The 15,965-nt window shown below is 45.3% G+C and overlaps 1 protein-coding gene across 3 annotated transcripts in view; it reads right to left on the bottom strand.

The window, feature by feature from the left end:
- Positions 1-15,965, bottom strand: part of plcb1 (phospholipase C beta 1) — an 834,527-nt gene that overhangs the window by 136,734 nt on the left and 681,828 nt on the right. For all 3 annotated transcript variants that reach the window (XM_072581462.1, XM_072581463.1, XM_072581461.1), the window contains 2 exons: positions 13,553-13,623; positions 4,788-4,884 (listed from right to left, as the gene is read on the bottom strand). In XM_072581462.1, the coding sequence (XP_072437563.1) occupies positions 4,788-4,884; positions 13,553-13,623 (168 nt within the window). The remainder of the gene's footprint in view (positions 1-4,787; positions 4,885-13,552; positions 13,624-15,965) is intronic.

Below are 15,965 nucleotides of genomic sequence, written 5' to 3'. Positions count from 1 at the left end.
AATGTTCTTCCTTGTTTATTATATCCCATGTGAATGCTCCCTTTGATGCTGCCTGGGCAAGCGCTTTGGAGGTTTTACAGTTGGCTTGGATCTTTCATCTGGCATCATAGACAGCCTCTTAATAAACTTGTCAAATTGCAGCTTCCCCAGGGGGTGGGGGTTTAAATTCAAAGGTAGAAGACAGAGGGTGGTGGAGGAGGGTTGTTTTTCAGACTGGAGGCCTGTGACCAGTGGAGTGCCACAAGGATCGGTGCTGGGTCCAGTACTTTTCAACATTTATATAAATGATTTGAATATGAGCATAAGGGGCAAGTTTGCAGATGACAGCAAAATTGGAGGTGCAGTGAACAGCCAAGAAGGTTACCTCAGATTACAACGTGATTTTGATCAAAAGGGCCAATGGGCTGAGGAGTGGCAGATGGAGTTTAATTTAGATAAATGCGAGGTGCTGCATTTTGGGAAAGCAAATCTTAGCAGGACTTATACACCTTAATGGTGAGGTCCTACGGAGTGTTGCTGAACAAAGAGACCTTGGAGTGCAGGTTCATAGTTCCTTGAAAGTGGAGTCTCAGGTAGATAGGATAGTGAAGAAGGTGTTTGGTATGGTTTCCTTTATTGGTCAGAGTATTGAGTACAAGAGTTGGGAGGTCATGTTGCAGCTGTACAGGACATTGGTTTGGCCACTGTTGGAATATTGCATGCAATTCTGGTCTCCTTCCTATCGGAAAGATGTTGTGAAACCTGAGCGGGTTCAGAAAAGATTGACAAGGATGTTGCCAGGGTTGGAGGATTTGAGCTATGGGGAGAATTTAAACAGGCTGGGGCTGTTTTCCCTGGAGCGTCGGAGGCTGAGGGGTGACCTTATAGCGGTTTATAAAATCATGAGGGGTATGGATAGGATAAATAGACATGGTCTTTTCCCTGGGGTCGGGGAGTCCAGAACTAGAGGGCATAGGTTTAGGGTGAGAGGGGAAAGATATAAAAGAGATCTAAGGGACGTTTTTACTCAGAGGGTGGTATATGTATGGAATGAGCTGCCAGAGGAAGTGGTGGAGGCTGGTACAATTGCAACATTTAAAGGGCATCTGGATGGGTATATGAATAGGAAGGGCTTGGAGGGATATGGGCCGGGTGCTGGCAGGTGGGACTAGATTGGGTTGGGCTATCTGGTCAGCAGGGACGGGTTAGACCGAAGGGTCTGTTTCTGTGCTGTACATTTCTATGACTCTATGACTCTATACGTTCCTGACTATCCTCTGTGGCTGACTGGGCTTGTCAGGACCCACGGTCAATCTGGCTGGAGATCGAGGCCTCCCTGGCGAAGTGCCCCCTCATTAATTTGTTGTTTATGAACAAGATGAGGACTGTTATGGACCATTGCAGAAACCTGATTGTCCTTAACATGGTTAAAACATGGAGAATGATGCGATAAGGTGAGGACAATTTACAAATTCCTTCCCCTTTCACTCCCATCGTAGGAATGTTAAGATTCCGGCCGGGATCGATGGATCTGTTTGCCCGGGCGGCACGGTGGCTCAGTGGTTAGCACTACTGCCTCACAGCACCAGAGACCCGGGTTCAATTCCCACCTCGGGCAACTGTCTGTGTGGAGTTTGCACATTCTTCCTGTGTCTGTGTGAGTTTGCTCTGGTTTCCTCCCACAGTCCAAAAATGTACGGGTTAGGTGAATTGGCCATGGGAAATTGCCTGTAGTGTTAGGTGAAGGGGTAAATGTAGGGGAATGGGTCTGGGTGGGTTGCTCCTTGGAGGGTTGGTGTGGACTTGTTGGACCTAAACTTTCAACGTGAGCCAAGTATGGAATAGGAATTGAAAATTGTTTAATGACAAATGTTTTCTCGGGATGGCATAGCCAGCTCCATTTCCTATCCCTAATTACCCTGTGAGAAGGTGGAGGTGAGTGATCTTCATGAACACAAGAGAATGTCTTCACTCTGGGCACTTCAGGGTCTGCTGTGGGTCCACAGTCACAAAGGCGGGGCCAGACTGGGAGCACGGTGGCTCAGTGGTTAGCACTGCTGCCTCGCAGCGCCAGGGACCTGGGTTCGATTCCAGCCTCGGGCGACTGTCTGTGTGGAGTTTTTACATTCTCCCTGTGTCTGCGTGGGTTTCCTCCCACAGTCCAAAAATGTGCAGATTAGGGTGAATTGGCCATGCTACATTGCCCACAGTCTCCAGGGATATGCAGGCTCGGTGGATTATAAATTGAGTGGGATGCTGTTCGGAAGGTAAGTGTGGACTCGGTGGGCTGAATGAACTGCTTCCACAATGTAGGGATTCTATGATCTATGACTGCAGATTTGCATCTCTTAAGAGCATTAGCTGTTGAGTTTTTAATGTCAATCTGCCAGTTATACGGTCCCCTCCATTAGGCAAGCATTTTATGAGAAATTTATTGAATTAATTGAATTCCTGTGAGACTCAAGCTTCTGATGTATTGGTCTAGGATAGCTTGCCCAGTAACATAACCACTGTGCTGTTATGTTCAAAAATCTCAACAAAACCAAACTTCATCATTAACCTGACAGTTCCCAAAAAATGATTCAAATGAATGTGCGGCAAACAGCACTCTGTCTACTGTGAGTTACTAATATTGCTGATGTGCGTGACTGTAGAGGCAATTTTGTCTACAACATTAAAAAGTCAGCCAAGCCTGAGAATGTAAAACTCTTTATGTTGCCTCATAAATCACATGCTCTAAAGTCCAAAAAGCGTGGCGATCCTATCCACTTCCCGATAAAGGATAACGCTATCCTTGGAAACTGTGGCTCATTGTCTCTTGTCAGCAGTCACAGGTCTGGCATTGCAGAGCCTCCAATTATCCTTGGCTAATCTTCACCCTGAGGCAAGTGGGACTCAAAGGCTCAATATATTCGGCCCGAGCATTCCTGGTCCAGTTGAGATGGAGAAGGAAATGCTTAAAAGCCAACTCACCCAGAAGGGATAGCCAGTATAATGGGTACTATTTATAGTCAGACTACCTGACTGTAAGTATTTCAGAAGAGTTCAAATGGATCATTTTATCACGTACACTCATTGAAGATTGTACTTGTTTACAAAGGATGGTCAAATCAATGAGTAATTACATGTAATATTTACACATGTCCCTTACTAATGAGAGAGGCTCCTTTTGCAGAATAGATCTCACAAGATAAATCCCTTTGTAGACTTGTCAGCAATATGCTTACCTATAAGGATATAGACAGCAATCCAAATATCTTCTCACCATGGACCATCACCAATCAGTACTGTCAGCTTCTCAAAATTAATTGCAGGCATATAGCAAGCAAAAATAACCGCTCACTCTGACGTTGCAGCCTCTCAGTTAAGCTTAGGGGGCAGTTAGCTCAGCTGGCTGGTATGCAATGTAGAGTGATGCCAATGGCATGGGTTCAATTCCTGCACTGGCTGGGAAGATCCCTCCTTCACAACCTCTCTCCCCTCGCCTGAGGTGTACTGACCCTCAGCTTAAACTCCCACCAGTCGTCTCTCCTTGATGAGAGAACAGCCCTATGATCTGGTATGACTATTGGGACTTGATCTCCCTAAACTGTAGGAATATCCAACCATCCTATCTTTTCATTTTATTGGTGGATTATGAGAAGTGGAAAACATTTGGTCAGTACTGGATTGCAAAGGATTAACTGTGTGATTGGAATGGGAAAGCCAGAGGTTTAAGGAAATTTTAGGCTATTTGCAAAATGAACTGGTGGCTTTGGAAAACAGTGTTCAGCAAAGGTTTAGAGAGAGTGAGGGGTGCTTTAATTATTGAATACAGACCTGAAAAACCCAAATGGATCTACTCTGCTGTTGCCTGGCAACAGCCTCTGGAATGAGGTAATGGGTGCTCTTTCTTCAGTACACACTTGGAAGCTGTAAACAGTTGTTGGATTCATGTGCAAATCTGCATTACTTGTCTCTGTCTGTCTGTTTAAGAGTTAGCTTGAAGCCAAATGCAGCCCTCCCCATATCTCTCTCATAAGTTGCTTTGGAAAACAAGGATAAAGTTTCAAATATCAAAGTTCCCAACTGTTCCTCATCTGAATTTGCTCTGCAGGTTTACCATTGTTCCTCAACAGGAGCTCACTGACAAAAAAAAACCGAAGGCACTGTGAGAAAGTCACCTTTCTCTACCCTTTCAGTCTGGTTTCTTGAACCACAGGGTTTTCCCTGCTCTTATCTTTGTGTGTGTTTCTTTGTCCCCGCTGACTAAGAGTGTGCACGTGTTTCGGATCAAGGGGAATAAAGTTTAATTTGCAAGGCAGCTTTAGTCGATAAGGGGTTCGCCACTTGTTTAAAGAATACGCTTGTCTATTAAATATCAAAGTATCTCCCAAATAGGAAACTGAACTGCATCAGATTGATTCTCCTCATCCGGGTTCAGGCAACACATTTAGAATGATATGCTGTCAGCCTCGCATTATTTTATCATCTCTAACCTCACATCTATTTTCATAACGGCTGTTTCTGAAGGCATGGTACACCTCCAAACATGGTTCTTGACTGGAACAACAAAGATATGCTGATACTGCCTGGATTCAAGTCCTTTCACAGAGGAGTGCAAATATTGCTGAAGGGCCTAGAGGAAACTACAGCGGAAGGGGGAAGGCCGTGGTTTCATCACAAGGATGTTCCTTGTGACAGTGCATTGAACATTTTCTGGGTGAAGAAGTGTCTCTCTTTACTGCATGAACCCAGTGGCGTCAAGACTATGGAAGCAATTCAGGATACTCTGCAAAGTGTAACCTGCCGGATAAAAAGTCACTCACTCTTAGCAATCTCGAAGGACTCAAACTTCACTGGCTGTATGTAGGTAACCAGGTTGGACATTTCTTCTGTAGCACTCGCTTCACATCCAGCAGTCCCCTGTAAGTACAGGCCAACAATGCTTGTTTTAAAAATGCTGTTGATAAAATGCGCTGTGTTTCGAGCTTTGCAAGGTCAGTCCCACAAATGACCACTTTCATGAGCTTTTAATCTGAAAGCATTTTCATACAAATGGTGCAAGAGTGTTAACAAAAAAAACCTGCTTCAATAATAGATGCGCCCAGACTGTAGCATATCCAAGCACTTTACATCCAATTGAAGCACTGTCAATGTAGGAAAAGCGACAGCTAATTTGCACACAGCAAGCTCTGAGAAACAGCAACACAATAATGGAGAGATAATCTGCTTCCTTATGATGTTGATTGAAAGATAAATATTGCCCAGACACAACTCCTCGGGCTTTCTTTGCAATGGTGCCACAGGATCTTTCACATTGATCTGAGAGGCTGACAGAAACTCAATTCAACATCTCATTTGAAAGTCAAAAAAAAACCCAAGTGAACCGTGGGCGCTGGAAATCTGAAACAAGAACAGAAATTGCCAGAGAAGCTCAACAGGTTTGACAGCACTTGTGGAGAGAAGTCAGAGTTAACGTTTCATGTCCAGTGACCCTTTTATAGTTCTGTCCTTATTTGCAATTTCTGTTCTCATTTGAAAATCAATTCCTCTGACAATAAAATACAAAAGCATCAGCCTGCGTTTCTGTGCTCAAATCCATGCGGTGAGACTCACACCCACAGCCTTCTGGCTCAGGGACAATGTCTGTTTATTTTGTGTCAGAGAGTCACAGGGATGTACAGAGTGGAGACAAACCCTTCGGGCTAACCTGTCCATACTGACCAGATATCCTAACCTAATCTAGTCCCATTTGCCAGCTCTTGGCCCATATCCCTCTAAACCCTTCCTATTTATATACCCATTCAGATGCCTTTTCAATGTTGCAATTGTACCAGCCTCCACCACTTCCTGCAGCAGCTCATTCGATACATGTTATACACTCTGTGTGAAAAGGTTGCCCCTTAGGTCTCTTTTATATCTTTCCCCTCTCACCCTAAACCTATGCCCTCTAGTTCTGGACTTGCCCACATGGGAAAAGGCCTCAGCTATTTACCCTATCCATGCTCCTCGTGATTTGAGAAACCTCTTTAAGGTCACCCCTCAATCTCTGATGCTCCAGGGAAAACAGCCCCAGTCTCTTCTGCCTCTCCCTATAACTCAAACCCTCCAACCCTGGCAATAGCCTTGTCGGAGTTTCTGCTATAGCGTTGGCGATTGAACTTTGTGTGACTGCCATCAAGGCATTCCATTTGCTGTCTCTCTCTCTCTCTCTCTCTCTCTTTCTTTGATTCTCTTCTATGGCCACCAAAATCGGCCACTCGGCCAGTCCTCGCTGATTCACAGTTCCTGAGCTTAATCCCACATCCTTATGTCAGCCCTCCAACATCATGCGAGCCTTCTGTTCCTGTCCGCCTCTCACTGTGGCTTTGTTGAGGAATCGTACAGCCATGGACGAGAAGCCATTCAACTGACTCTATGGAAGGGCTGTCGGTTTAGTCATTCTCCCCCAGCAGTGCCCCCTCTCTTTATCCCATCCTCCTTCCGAAAGTGTGGTGCCCTGAACCAGACACATTACTTCAGTCATGATTGAATCAATCTATTATCAAGGTTGGACAGGACTTCCTGGCTTCCTGGCTTTCTGGTCTGTAGCCTTTGTTGCTGCTATCCTTCTAGATGGAAGTGGGTGTGGGCTTGGAAGGTGCTGTTTAAGGATCTTTGATGAACTTACGCAGTGCATTTTGTAGATAGTACACACTGCTGTGACTAAGCAAAATGCTTGTTGATGTGACAGCAATTTGGATTCAATTAGGTTCCCTACAGTATGGAAACAGGCCCTTTGTCCAAAAGTCCACACTGACCCACTCTTGTGCACTATATTTAACCTCTGACTAATGCACCTATCACTATGGGAGAATTTAGCATGGCCAATTCACCCTAACTTGCACATCTTTGGACTGCGGGAGGAAACAGACACAGATAATGTGCAACCTCCACACAGACAACCATCCAAGGTGGGCATCGAACCCAGACCCCTGGCCCTATGAGGCAGTAGTGCTAACCACTGAGCCACTGTGCCACTCACAATTTTGCTTTGTCCTGGATGGTATCAAGCTTCTTGAGTGTTATTGGAGCTGCATTAATTCACAGTTCAATGCTCAGAGATGTATCTGAACTACCTGCTCATGATAAACGTGACGGCATTGTAAAGATAGAGAGCAGAGTCGGGAAGCCTTACTGAACTCGGGCAAACTGACCTTTGGACACAGCCTGCAAGCTGGGAAATCTGTTGGAGATGGGGGTCATTGGAGAGGCCTGCTGAGAGATTTGAAAGCAAGAGGAGGATTTTACAATCAAGGTGTTGCTTGACCCTGCTCTAATGTTGGTCAGTGAGCTTAGGGATGATAGGAAAAGGAACTTGCTGTGCATGGTACTTAAAAACATTTTCTCTTAAAAACACATTCTGTACCACAACACTCTTTCGGCATATACTCTTTGGGAGTGGGGTTGAAGTGATTGTAATGAGGTCAGCCAGGTGGACCTCATAGAACCTGAGTTCCTCGATTGGGGCTGTTAACCTGGTCCATACGGGGAACCCCAGCTGACAGACAGAAACAGGAGAGTCAAAGGTTCTGTTGGCTCTGAGAGCTGGCTCTGTGCCAGCTGGATCAGTGTCAGGTACTACGCCCGCGTAAATAAAGGGTGACTTGGTGACTGGATACCGGCCTCTGTGGAGCTGTTTCAGGCATGACTTCACATTCCAAGGTTTTGAGAAGGGAAGCAGATTCAGAAGTGGCAGTACCTCACGAGGACAGCGGGCCGGTTTGTGGAAACGCGCAACGGCAATCGTAGATGGGACAGAATGGTCACCAACGTTGGTTAACATGGGGATCCAGAACAGCAGCTCACTGGGAATACAGTGAAGGGAACAGGAGTTGGATGTGATGGACAAGATGAGCTTTGACAATGAAGCTGCAAACGTTTGCTCAAAGGAATAGTTTTATGAAAGGGAGTTTTAAGAGAAACTTGAGAAGGATATGAGCTTGGGGCTAGAGAGGTGGAGATTTTTTGAACACATTGTAAGGGAGGGACATGGCAGAGTCAGCTCAAAGACTCTTCCTTTGGGAGGGTCCACAGGCTGCGCTGACTTCAACTCACCAGATCCTGCACATTGGAACTGCCTCCCAGCCTCACCTCCACTCCCTCGTCTATTTCTCTATTTAAAAGCCCTTCCTTTGAGCACTTCACACATTCGCCCCTGAACCTTGTCTTCCAATCCAAGTCTGTACACTTATGCATTTGTAAAGGTCTTTGGGCTATCTGTCCTGTTGAAGACATGCCGTAAATGCAAGTTGTTGTTATTCCCATCGAAATAAAAGTGGAAAGGCTTTGGACTTTGTAAAACATGGTTGGATGTCCTTTACTTGTTACCAGCTACAGGACAGGACAATGTAAATTGTGTCCAAGTCTGTCGCCTGCATTTGATCTCATAGTGCAAACAGTGTACAGAACTCTGCCAAATGTTTATCTGTGATTGGTTTCACTAAGCTGTGCAGCTAATTCATGCAGCAGAAGGCAAATACCTTTTGCTTTAATCTTGGCGACTTATCTATTTTATTGTCTGGTGCATTATACTCTGCTTTGATAATTCTGCAATTTATAACGAGAGGAACTATATTCCACATCTTGCTGAATGCACTGCAAATATACAATGGCAAACCTGCCTCAGACATATTTTAAACTGTGAAGTTATCCCAAGAGGGATCTGGTCACATAAAGTCATAACTTCCTGGGACATATTTTGTCTGAGCAGCCTTTAATAATATACGCCAAAGGAAGAATTAACTTCAGGAAATACAACATGACCGAAAATTGCTGACAACGGTTGTTGAGGTAACGGTAGACCATAATACTGAAATTAAAAATGAATTCGCTGCAATATTTACACATGGGCGACATGGTGGCTCTGTCGTTAGCATGATGCCTCACAGTGCCAGGGACCCAGTTTCAATTCCACCCTCGGGCGACTGTCTGTGTGGAGTTTGCACATTCTCCCTGTGTCTGGGTGAGTTTCTTCCGGGGGCTCTGGTTTCCTCCCACAGTCCAAAGATGTGCAGATTAGGTGAGTTGGCCATGCTAAATTGCCCATTGTATTCAGGGATGTGTAGGTTAGGTGCATTAGTCAGGGGATTGGGTCTGGGTGGGTTAGTGTGGACTTGTTGGGCCAAATGGCCTGTTCCCACCCTGAAGAGATTTTATGACTCTATCCAGATAAGCACTGTTCTCATGTACCTCAAGTCATACTTGAAGTCTTCAGGACTCATAGAATTCCTACAGTTTGGAAATGACAGTTCCTGATGAAGGGCTCCTGCCTGATAAGTCGATTTTCCTGCTCCTCGGATGCTGCCTGACCTGCTGTGCTTTTCCAGCACCACTCTAAGCTTGACAGTTACCCTACAATTTCTATGAGTCCTGAAGACTTCAAGAAGGCTGTGAGGCACATGAGAACAGTGCTTCTCAGGATAGAACCACAGAATTCCTACAGTGTGGAAAAAGGCCATTTGGCCCAACAAGTTCACACGGAACCCCTGAGGGGCATCCCACCCCACTATCCTATCCCTGGAACCCTGCATTTCCCATGGCTAACCCACCTAACCTGCACATCCCTGCACACTATGGGCAATTTAGTATGGCCAATCCACTCTAACCTGTACATCTTTGAATTGTGGGAAGAAACTGGAGCACCCGGAGGAAACCCACACAGACCATGGGGAGACAGAGACCCACACAGTCACCCAAGGCTGGAATCAAACCTGGGTCCCTGGCGCTGTGAGGAAAGCAGTACTACTCACTGAGCCACCATACCATTACTCAATGTTGAGGTCAATAATTTTAGGGCCTGAACACCTTCTTCCATGTTCTTTCCTCATCACTACACTCTAGGCCTTGTTATGACAGGGAGTCCTAGAGTTAAACAGAATGGAATCAGACCCTTTGGTCCAACCAGTCAATGTCAAACATAATCCCAAACTAAATTAGTCCCACTTGCCTGCTTCTGGTCCATATCCCTCTAAACCTTGCCTTTTCATGTACTTATCTCAGTGTCTTCCAGAACAGCCAACCCATTTTCACCCACTCATTGTCCCCATTACCGCCTATCTAGTTTTATCTTCTTTCCTGACTAACTATCGACCATCCCTTTTTCTGGCTACTTTTTCCTCCCTCTCTTTCCAGCCTCTGTATACACCTATCCACTCAAATCTTTGTCCCACCCCCCACCCTCTGTTATCAACAACAATAGCACTTTTTCAGTGATGCTATCAGTTCAAACAAAGGGTCACTGGACACTGTTAATTATGTTTTGTCTCCACGGATGCTGGCAGACTTGCCGAGTTTCTTCAGCTTTTTTATGCGTCTCAAGAGCATTTCTGGTTTTCAGAATGTGCACTTTGACAAACAAGCAATGAGCACAGATGGCACGGTGGCTCAGTGGTTAGCCCTGCTGCCTCACAGTGCCAGAGACCAGAGTTCGATTCCAGTCTCGGGTTACTGTCTGTGTGGAGTTTGCACATTCTCGCCGTGTCTGCGTGGGTTTCCTCCCACAATCCAAAGATGTGTAGGTCAGGTGAATTGGCCATGCTAAATTTCCCACAGTGCCAGGTGCATTAGTAAGGGGTAAATGTAAGGGATTAGGTCTGGATGGGTTACTCTTCGGAGTGCACTTGTTGGGCCTGTTTGCATTCTGTAGGGAATCTAATCTAATCACCTTTGCTGAAGCTGAACATAATGAAATAAATGGAGTCACAAACCTTGCAAAAAGGAGTCTTAGCTATTGCTTCATGCATTCAATGTCCCACACACACAGGTCAAAGCAGATGCTTCAGTGTTGTTCTGAGGGAGTGCTACACAGTCAAAGGAGATGTTAAACTGAAAGCTGCTCTCTCAACATTATTTCAGATAGTAGGGTAGTCATCCCTGGTACCCTGGCTAATATTTATCATCGACCAATACCACTAGATAATTGATTCACTATTATATTGCTAGTTTGTGGGAGCTTTCTGCGTGCAAATTCACTGCTGGGTTTTTCAACTGGGTGCACATCATTAGTGTGTCAAAGACTATAAAATGCTTTGAGATGTGACATAGAGGTGCATCATAAATACAAGTTTTCTGTTAACTATACAAAACTGTCATTTTTAAAACAAAATTAAATGTTAACTTATTGCAAGTGTGATGTTCTGGAAAGTTATATCTGTGCAGGCGCCGTGGAGGGAGCACTGGATTCTCAACCAAGAGATTTCACAGTCAGTGAGGTTTAGCTACTGTTGTGACATGGAGAAAGTGAGGACTGCAGATGCTGTGGATCAGAGCTGAAAATGTGTTGCTGGAAAAGCGCAGCAGGTCAGGCAGCATCCAAGGAACAGGAGAATCGACATTTCGAGCATAAGCCTGAAGAAGGGCTTATGCCCGAAACGTCGATTCTCCTGTTCCTTGGATCTCCCTGACCTGCTGCGCTTTTCCAGCAACACATTTTCAGCTATTGTTGTGACATGGTCACAAATCTCCACACAGCAAAGTCTCAGTAATGAGGTAAATGGCCAGAGAACAATATTTTCTCCTATACAATTGTGGTTCAAGGTTCAGTGTTGGCCGAAACATTGAGAAATTTTCCTTTTTGGGTATTTCTAACAGCCACTTGAGGGGTCAGATAGATGATCAGTTTATTGAGTCATCTGAAACATGGCACCTGAGACAGCGCAGGACCTCCTCAGTAATGTGCTGAAGTGCCAGCCTAGATAAGACCAGAAGACATAGGAGCAGTAATTCGACTATTCAGCCCATCAACTCTGCTCCAATATTAAATCATGCCTGTTACGTTTTTCAACCCCGTTCTCCCGCTTTCTCTCTGTAGTCCTTGATCTTTTTCACAATAAAGATCCTATCTATCTCAGTCCTACATATACTCATTCACCTCAATGATAAGGTGTGAAGACATTTGTCCTTATCTCCGTTCTAAAAGATCGTCCCTTTACTCTAAGGCTGTGCCCTGGGGTCCTAGTCTTTTCTACCAATGGAAGCATCTTCCCAATATCCACACTGTCCAGGCCATTCAGTATTCTGTATGTTTCAATTAGATCCCCTCCCTCATCCTTCCGAACACGATCAAGTATACACCCAGATTCCTCATGCGTTCCTCCTATGTTAAGCTTTTCAATCCGGGACCATTCTCATGAACCTCCTCTGTACGTAGTCCAGGGCTAATGCATCCTTCCTGAGAAATGCGACCAATACTCCAAATGTGGTCTAATGAGATATGTACTGAAATCTCTTTACTGTTGGACTCAGAGGTGGGGTCACTGCCAATGGCTAATGACACTAATCATGATTATGTTAATATGAGTGGGCGGCACGGTGGCACAGTGGTTAGCACTGCTGCCTCACAGCGCCAGAGACCCGGGTTCAATTCCCACCTCTGGCGACTCTCTGTGTGGAGTTTGCACATTCTCCCCGTGTCTGTGTGAGTATCCTCCGGGTGCTCTGGTTTCCTCCCACAATCCAAAAAAAAATGTGCAGGTTCGGTGAATTGGCCAGGCTAAATTGCCAGTAGTGTTAGGTGAAGGGGTAAATGTAGGGGAATGGGTCTGGGTGGGTTGCGCTTCGGCGGGTCGGTGTTGCCTTGTTGGGCCGAAGGGCCTTTTTCCACACTGTAAGTAATCTAATCTAATGAGTAACTAACAGGAAACATTGTACATGTGTCTACCGTGCGGTGTTTAACAACATGCTCAACAGCTACCAACGGTGGGATATTGCTCGAACAATCAACATTGGACACAACTCCAAATTGAATATAGAGTCATAGAGATGTACAGCATAGAAACAGACCCTTCGGCCCAACCCCTTCATGCCGACCAGATATCCCAACCCAATCTAGTCCCACCTGCCAACACCCGGGGTGCAAAAGAGAAAGCTGAAGCATTCGCAATACTCTTTAGCCAGTATTGTTAATTGGGTGATCCATCTCAGGCTCCTCCACATGTCCCCAAGTATCACAGATACCTAGTCTTCAGCCAATTTGATTAACTCCATGTGATAGTGGACAAAGTGTGGAGCTGGAAAAAGCACTGCAGGTCAAGCAGCATCAGAGGAGCAGGAGAGTGGACGTTTCCCTTCAGGCAGCATATGGTGTGGTCAGTGCAGGAGAGAGGGAGAGAAAAACTGACACTGCCTTTGCTGTTTGAACTCATGTATTACTGGACATCGGAGTGCGTCTGGGAAAATTAACAAGCAGTGAAATTCACAACTAATCTTGGAGGAACTGTTGGGTGGAGTTCACAGCACAGAATCAGATAAGTTAATTGTTTTAAGTGGCCTACAGAATATGATAGATTGTTCTGATTATTTATCCAGCAACTGAACTGTATTTACTTTGGCAGTGTTTGGCAGTAACACCAGCAATCGCCAGAAGCTACACATGCGTACTCATTGGGAAAGGCATGTGACCAAACACTTAGATGTGACATCATTTGCACATGAGCATTACTGAGCATGCTCAGGGAAGCATATTATTTTGAACAAGGCTTCAGTGGTGAGGAGCCATGGAGTGAGTACAGATATCCCCAAGTGAAATAAACAATTCAGTGGCATGGCCTACCTCATCCATTGAGGATTTCTTGGAATCTTCATCATCATCTTCTTCCTCTTCACTTTCTGCTTCTCCATCGCCTGCAAATGTTTGTTAATAATTAACTTCAACGTTACTTGTAGCAAAGGTCAATCAATACAGTCAAGTGCTTGCACAAAAATAAATGAGATGAACAGCACTGCGATTTACAACATACTTATGGGCTGACCGTACAGGGGCTTTAGGGACCCTGGGAGTAGGAGGGGCAGTCAGAACTCCTGCTCTGTGATAGCAACTCCTGCCAGAAGTGTTAATGTGTGGACACCAATGGTGAAGGACCAAGCCAGGCTTGGTAAAAGCCATCTCGTGCAGCATTCATTGTGAAAAGCACTCAGTCAGTGTATTGGTGTTGGCAAGTGCCCTTGGACAGTACTCAAGGAAGAATCAGTACTTCAAGGAGAGTGTTGGGGGAGGGTATCAAATCGGGGCAGATGTTGAAGAAGAGAAATAAATCTCTCGAACTTGTCGATTATGCTTGCTTGCAAGAATGGGGTTATTTATTATCTACCATTATCTTATGTGCAAACATTAACATTATACATCGAGGCCAATAATGAGAGGCTGTGAGATCATAAAGAACAAGGTGATAATTGTTTAGGAAACATTAAAAACAAGAGTAGGCCATCTGACTCATTGAGCCTGCTCCACCATTCAATCTGATCATGGGCTGATTTTTTCACGGACTCAGCTCCACTTACCCGCCTACTCACCGTAATAACCCTTCATTCTTCCACTGTTCAAAAATCTATCGATCTTTGCCTTAAAAACGTTCACTGAGGTAGTCCCAACTGCTTCCCTGGGCAGGGAATTCCACAGATTCACGACCCTTTGGGTGAAGAAGTTCCTCCTCGACCCAGTTCCAAATCTGCTCCCTCCTTATTTTGAGGCGATGCCCTCTCGTTCTAGGTTCACACCCCAGCGGAAATAACCTCCCCGCTCCTAATCTATTCCCTTTAGAATTTTCTGAATTTCCATAAGATACGCCCTTAAAAAGGGACTTAACAGTGTGGACAAACATGTTGAATTGGCGTACACATTTCCAACCACCAGATGGACGTTTTAGGGGAGATGGTTGCACAGTGAAACTAGTAATCAGCAGCTCAGGCTAATGTTCGGAGACACATGGTCAATCTCTTTACAGTAGCTGGCGGAATTTAAATGAATAAACCTAGAATGTAACACCGAGTCTCACTGAAGGTGACCATGAAACCACCATCCCGAGTCATAAGAAAGCCTCATCTGCTTCACTAATGCCCTTTCAGGGTGGACACTTGATATGCTCATCCACGTAGTTTGAGGAAAGGGGAGGAAAGGGTGGGAAAGTGAGGATCTGGAGTGTCAGATCAGCCAGCAACCTCCTGACTGGCACAGTAGGCCCGAGGGGCCGAACAGCCTACTCCTGCCATCTCTTGTGGTTGACTCTTTGATTGTGGTTAGGCCTCTGGAGTGGTCTAGCCTAACCAAAGGCACTAAGAGGTTGCCAACAAAGGCTGTCTTTGCCAGGGGCTCTCACGTCCCACAAGGGGACCAAAGCTCTGGTGTTTGAACATGGCAATGAGCACTGGTTCATCTTCCTTAAGCACTCACATCTGTTTTTTTCTCAGGTCACCTTGGAAGCTGACTCTTGAGATTTATAAACTCCTGCAGAGATATTACTTTCAGGGTGTTCTTGTAATCCTTCTTTTTCTGAACAATGGCGTCCCACATTTAAAAAAAAACACTCATAATAAATGTTCTAGGGGTTAGCTGACTGAACTCTTCACCCCATCTTCCCAACTCCACGTTCAAACAAACTTAAACCTAAATGGATCCTCTGAGCAACAGAATCATTGAATACTTAAATCGTGACCTCCGGAATCTCCTGGCATATCGATGCCCAGAGATCTCGCTAAGGTAACCTCACACTGCTACTCTCTCCAGTAACTGGTCCCAGGCAGAGACTGCTATAGAATTGCTATAGAAGATGGACTTAATGCTGCAGAGAGCTGTCACTATTTAGAAGTAGCCTATTTCCTGCTAATCTAATTACTCAGTTATAAGAAAGGATTATCTGCCATTCTTACACAGTCTGGTCTACATCAGACTCCAGGCTCCCCATGACTATGGGTGAGGCTTGACTGCTTCTCTGAAATGGTCAAACTAACTACTCTGGGCAGCTCGAGAGGGTGATTGAAGGCTGGCCCACATCCCATTACACACCAAATTTGTTAAAAAGTATTCATGACATGGGGTGGCACAGTGTTCAGCACAGCTGCCTCATAGTGTCAGGGTCTTGGGTTCGATTCCAGCCTCGGGTGGACTGTCTGTGTGGAGTTTGCACTTTCTCCCGCGTGTCTGCGTGGGTTCCCTTTCACAGTCCAAAGACAGGCAGGTTGGGTGGAAT

Source organism: Chiloscyllium punctatum, chromosome 11, assembly GCF_047496795.1.
Source record: "Chiloscyllium punctatum isolate Juve2018m chromosome 11, sChiPun1.3, whole genome shotgun sequence".
Taxonomy (NCBI): domain Eukaryota; kingdom Metazoa; phylum Chordata; class Chondrichthyes; order Orectolobiformes; family Hemiscylliidae; genus Chiloscyllium; species Chiloscyllium punctatum.
The sequence above is the reverse complement of the archived record's forward strand: the minus strand, read 5'-3'. Positions and strand labels throughout refer to the sequence as shown.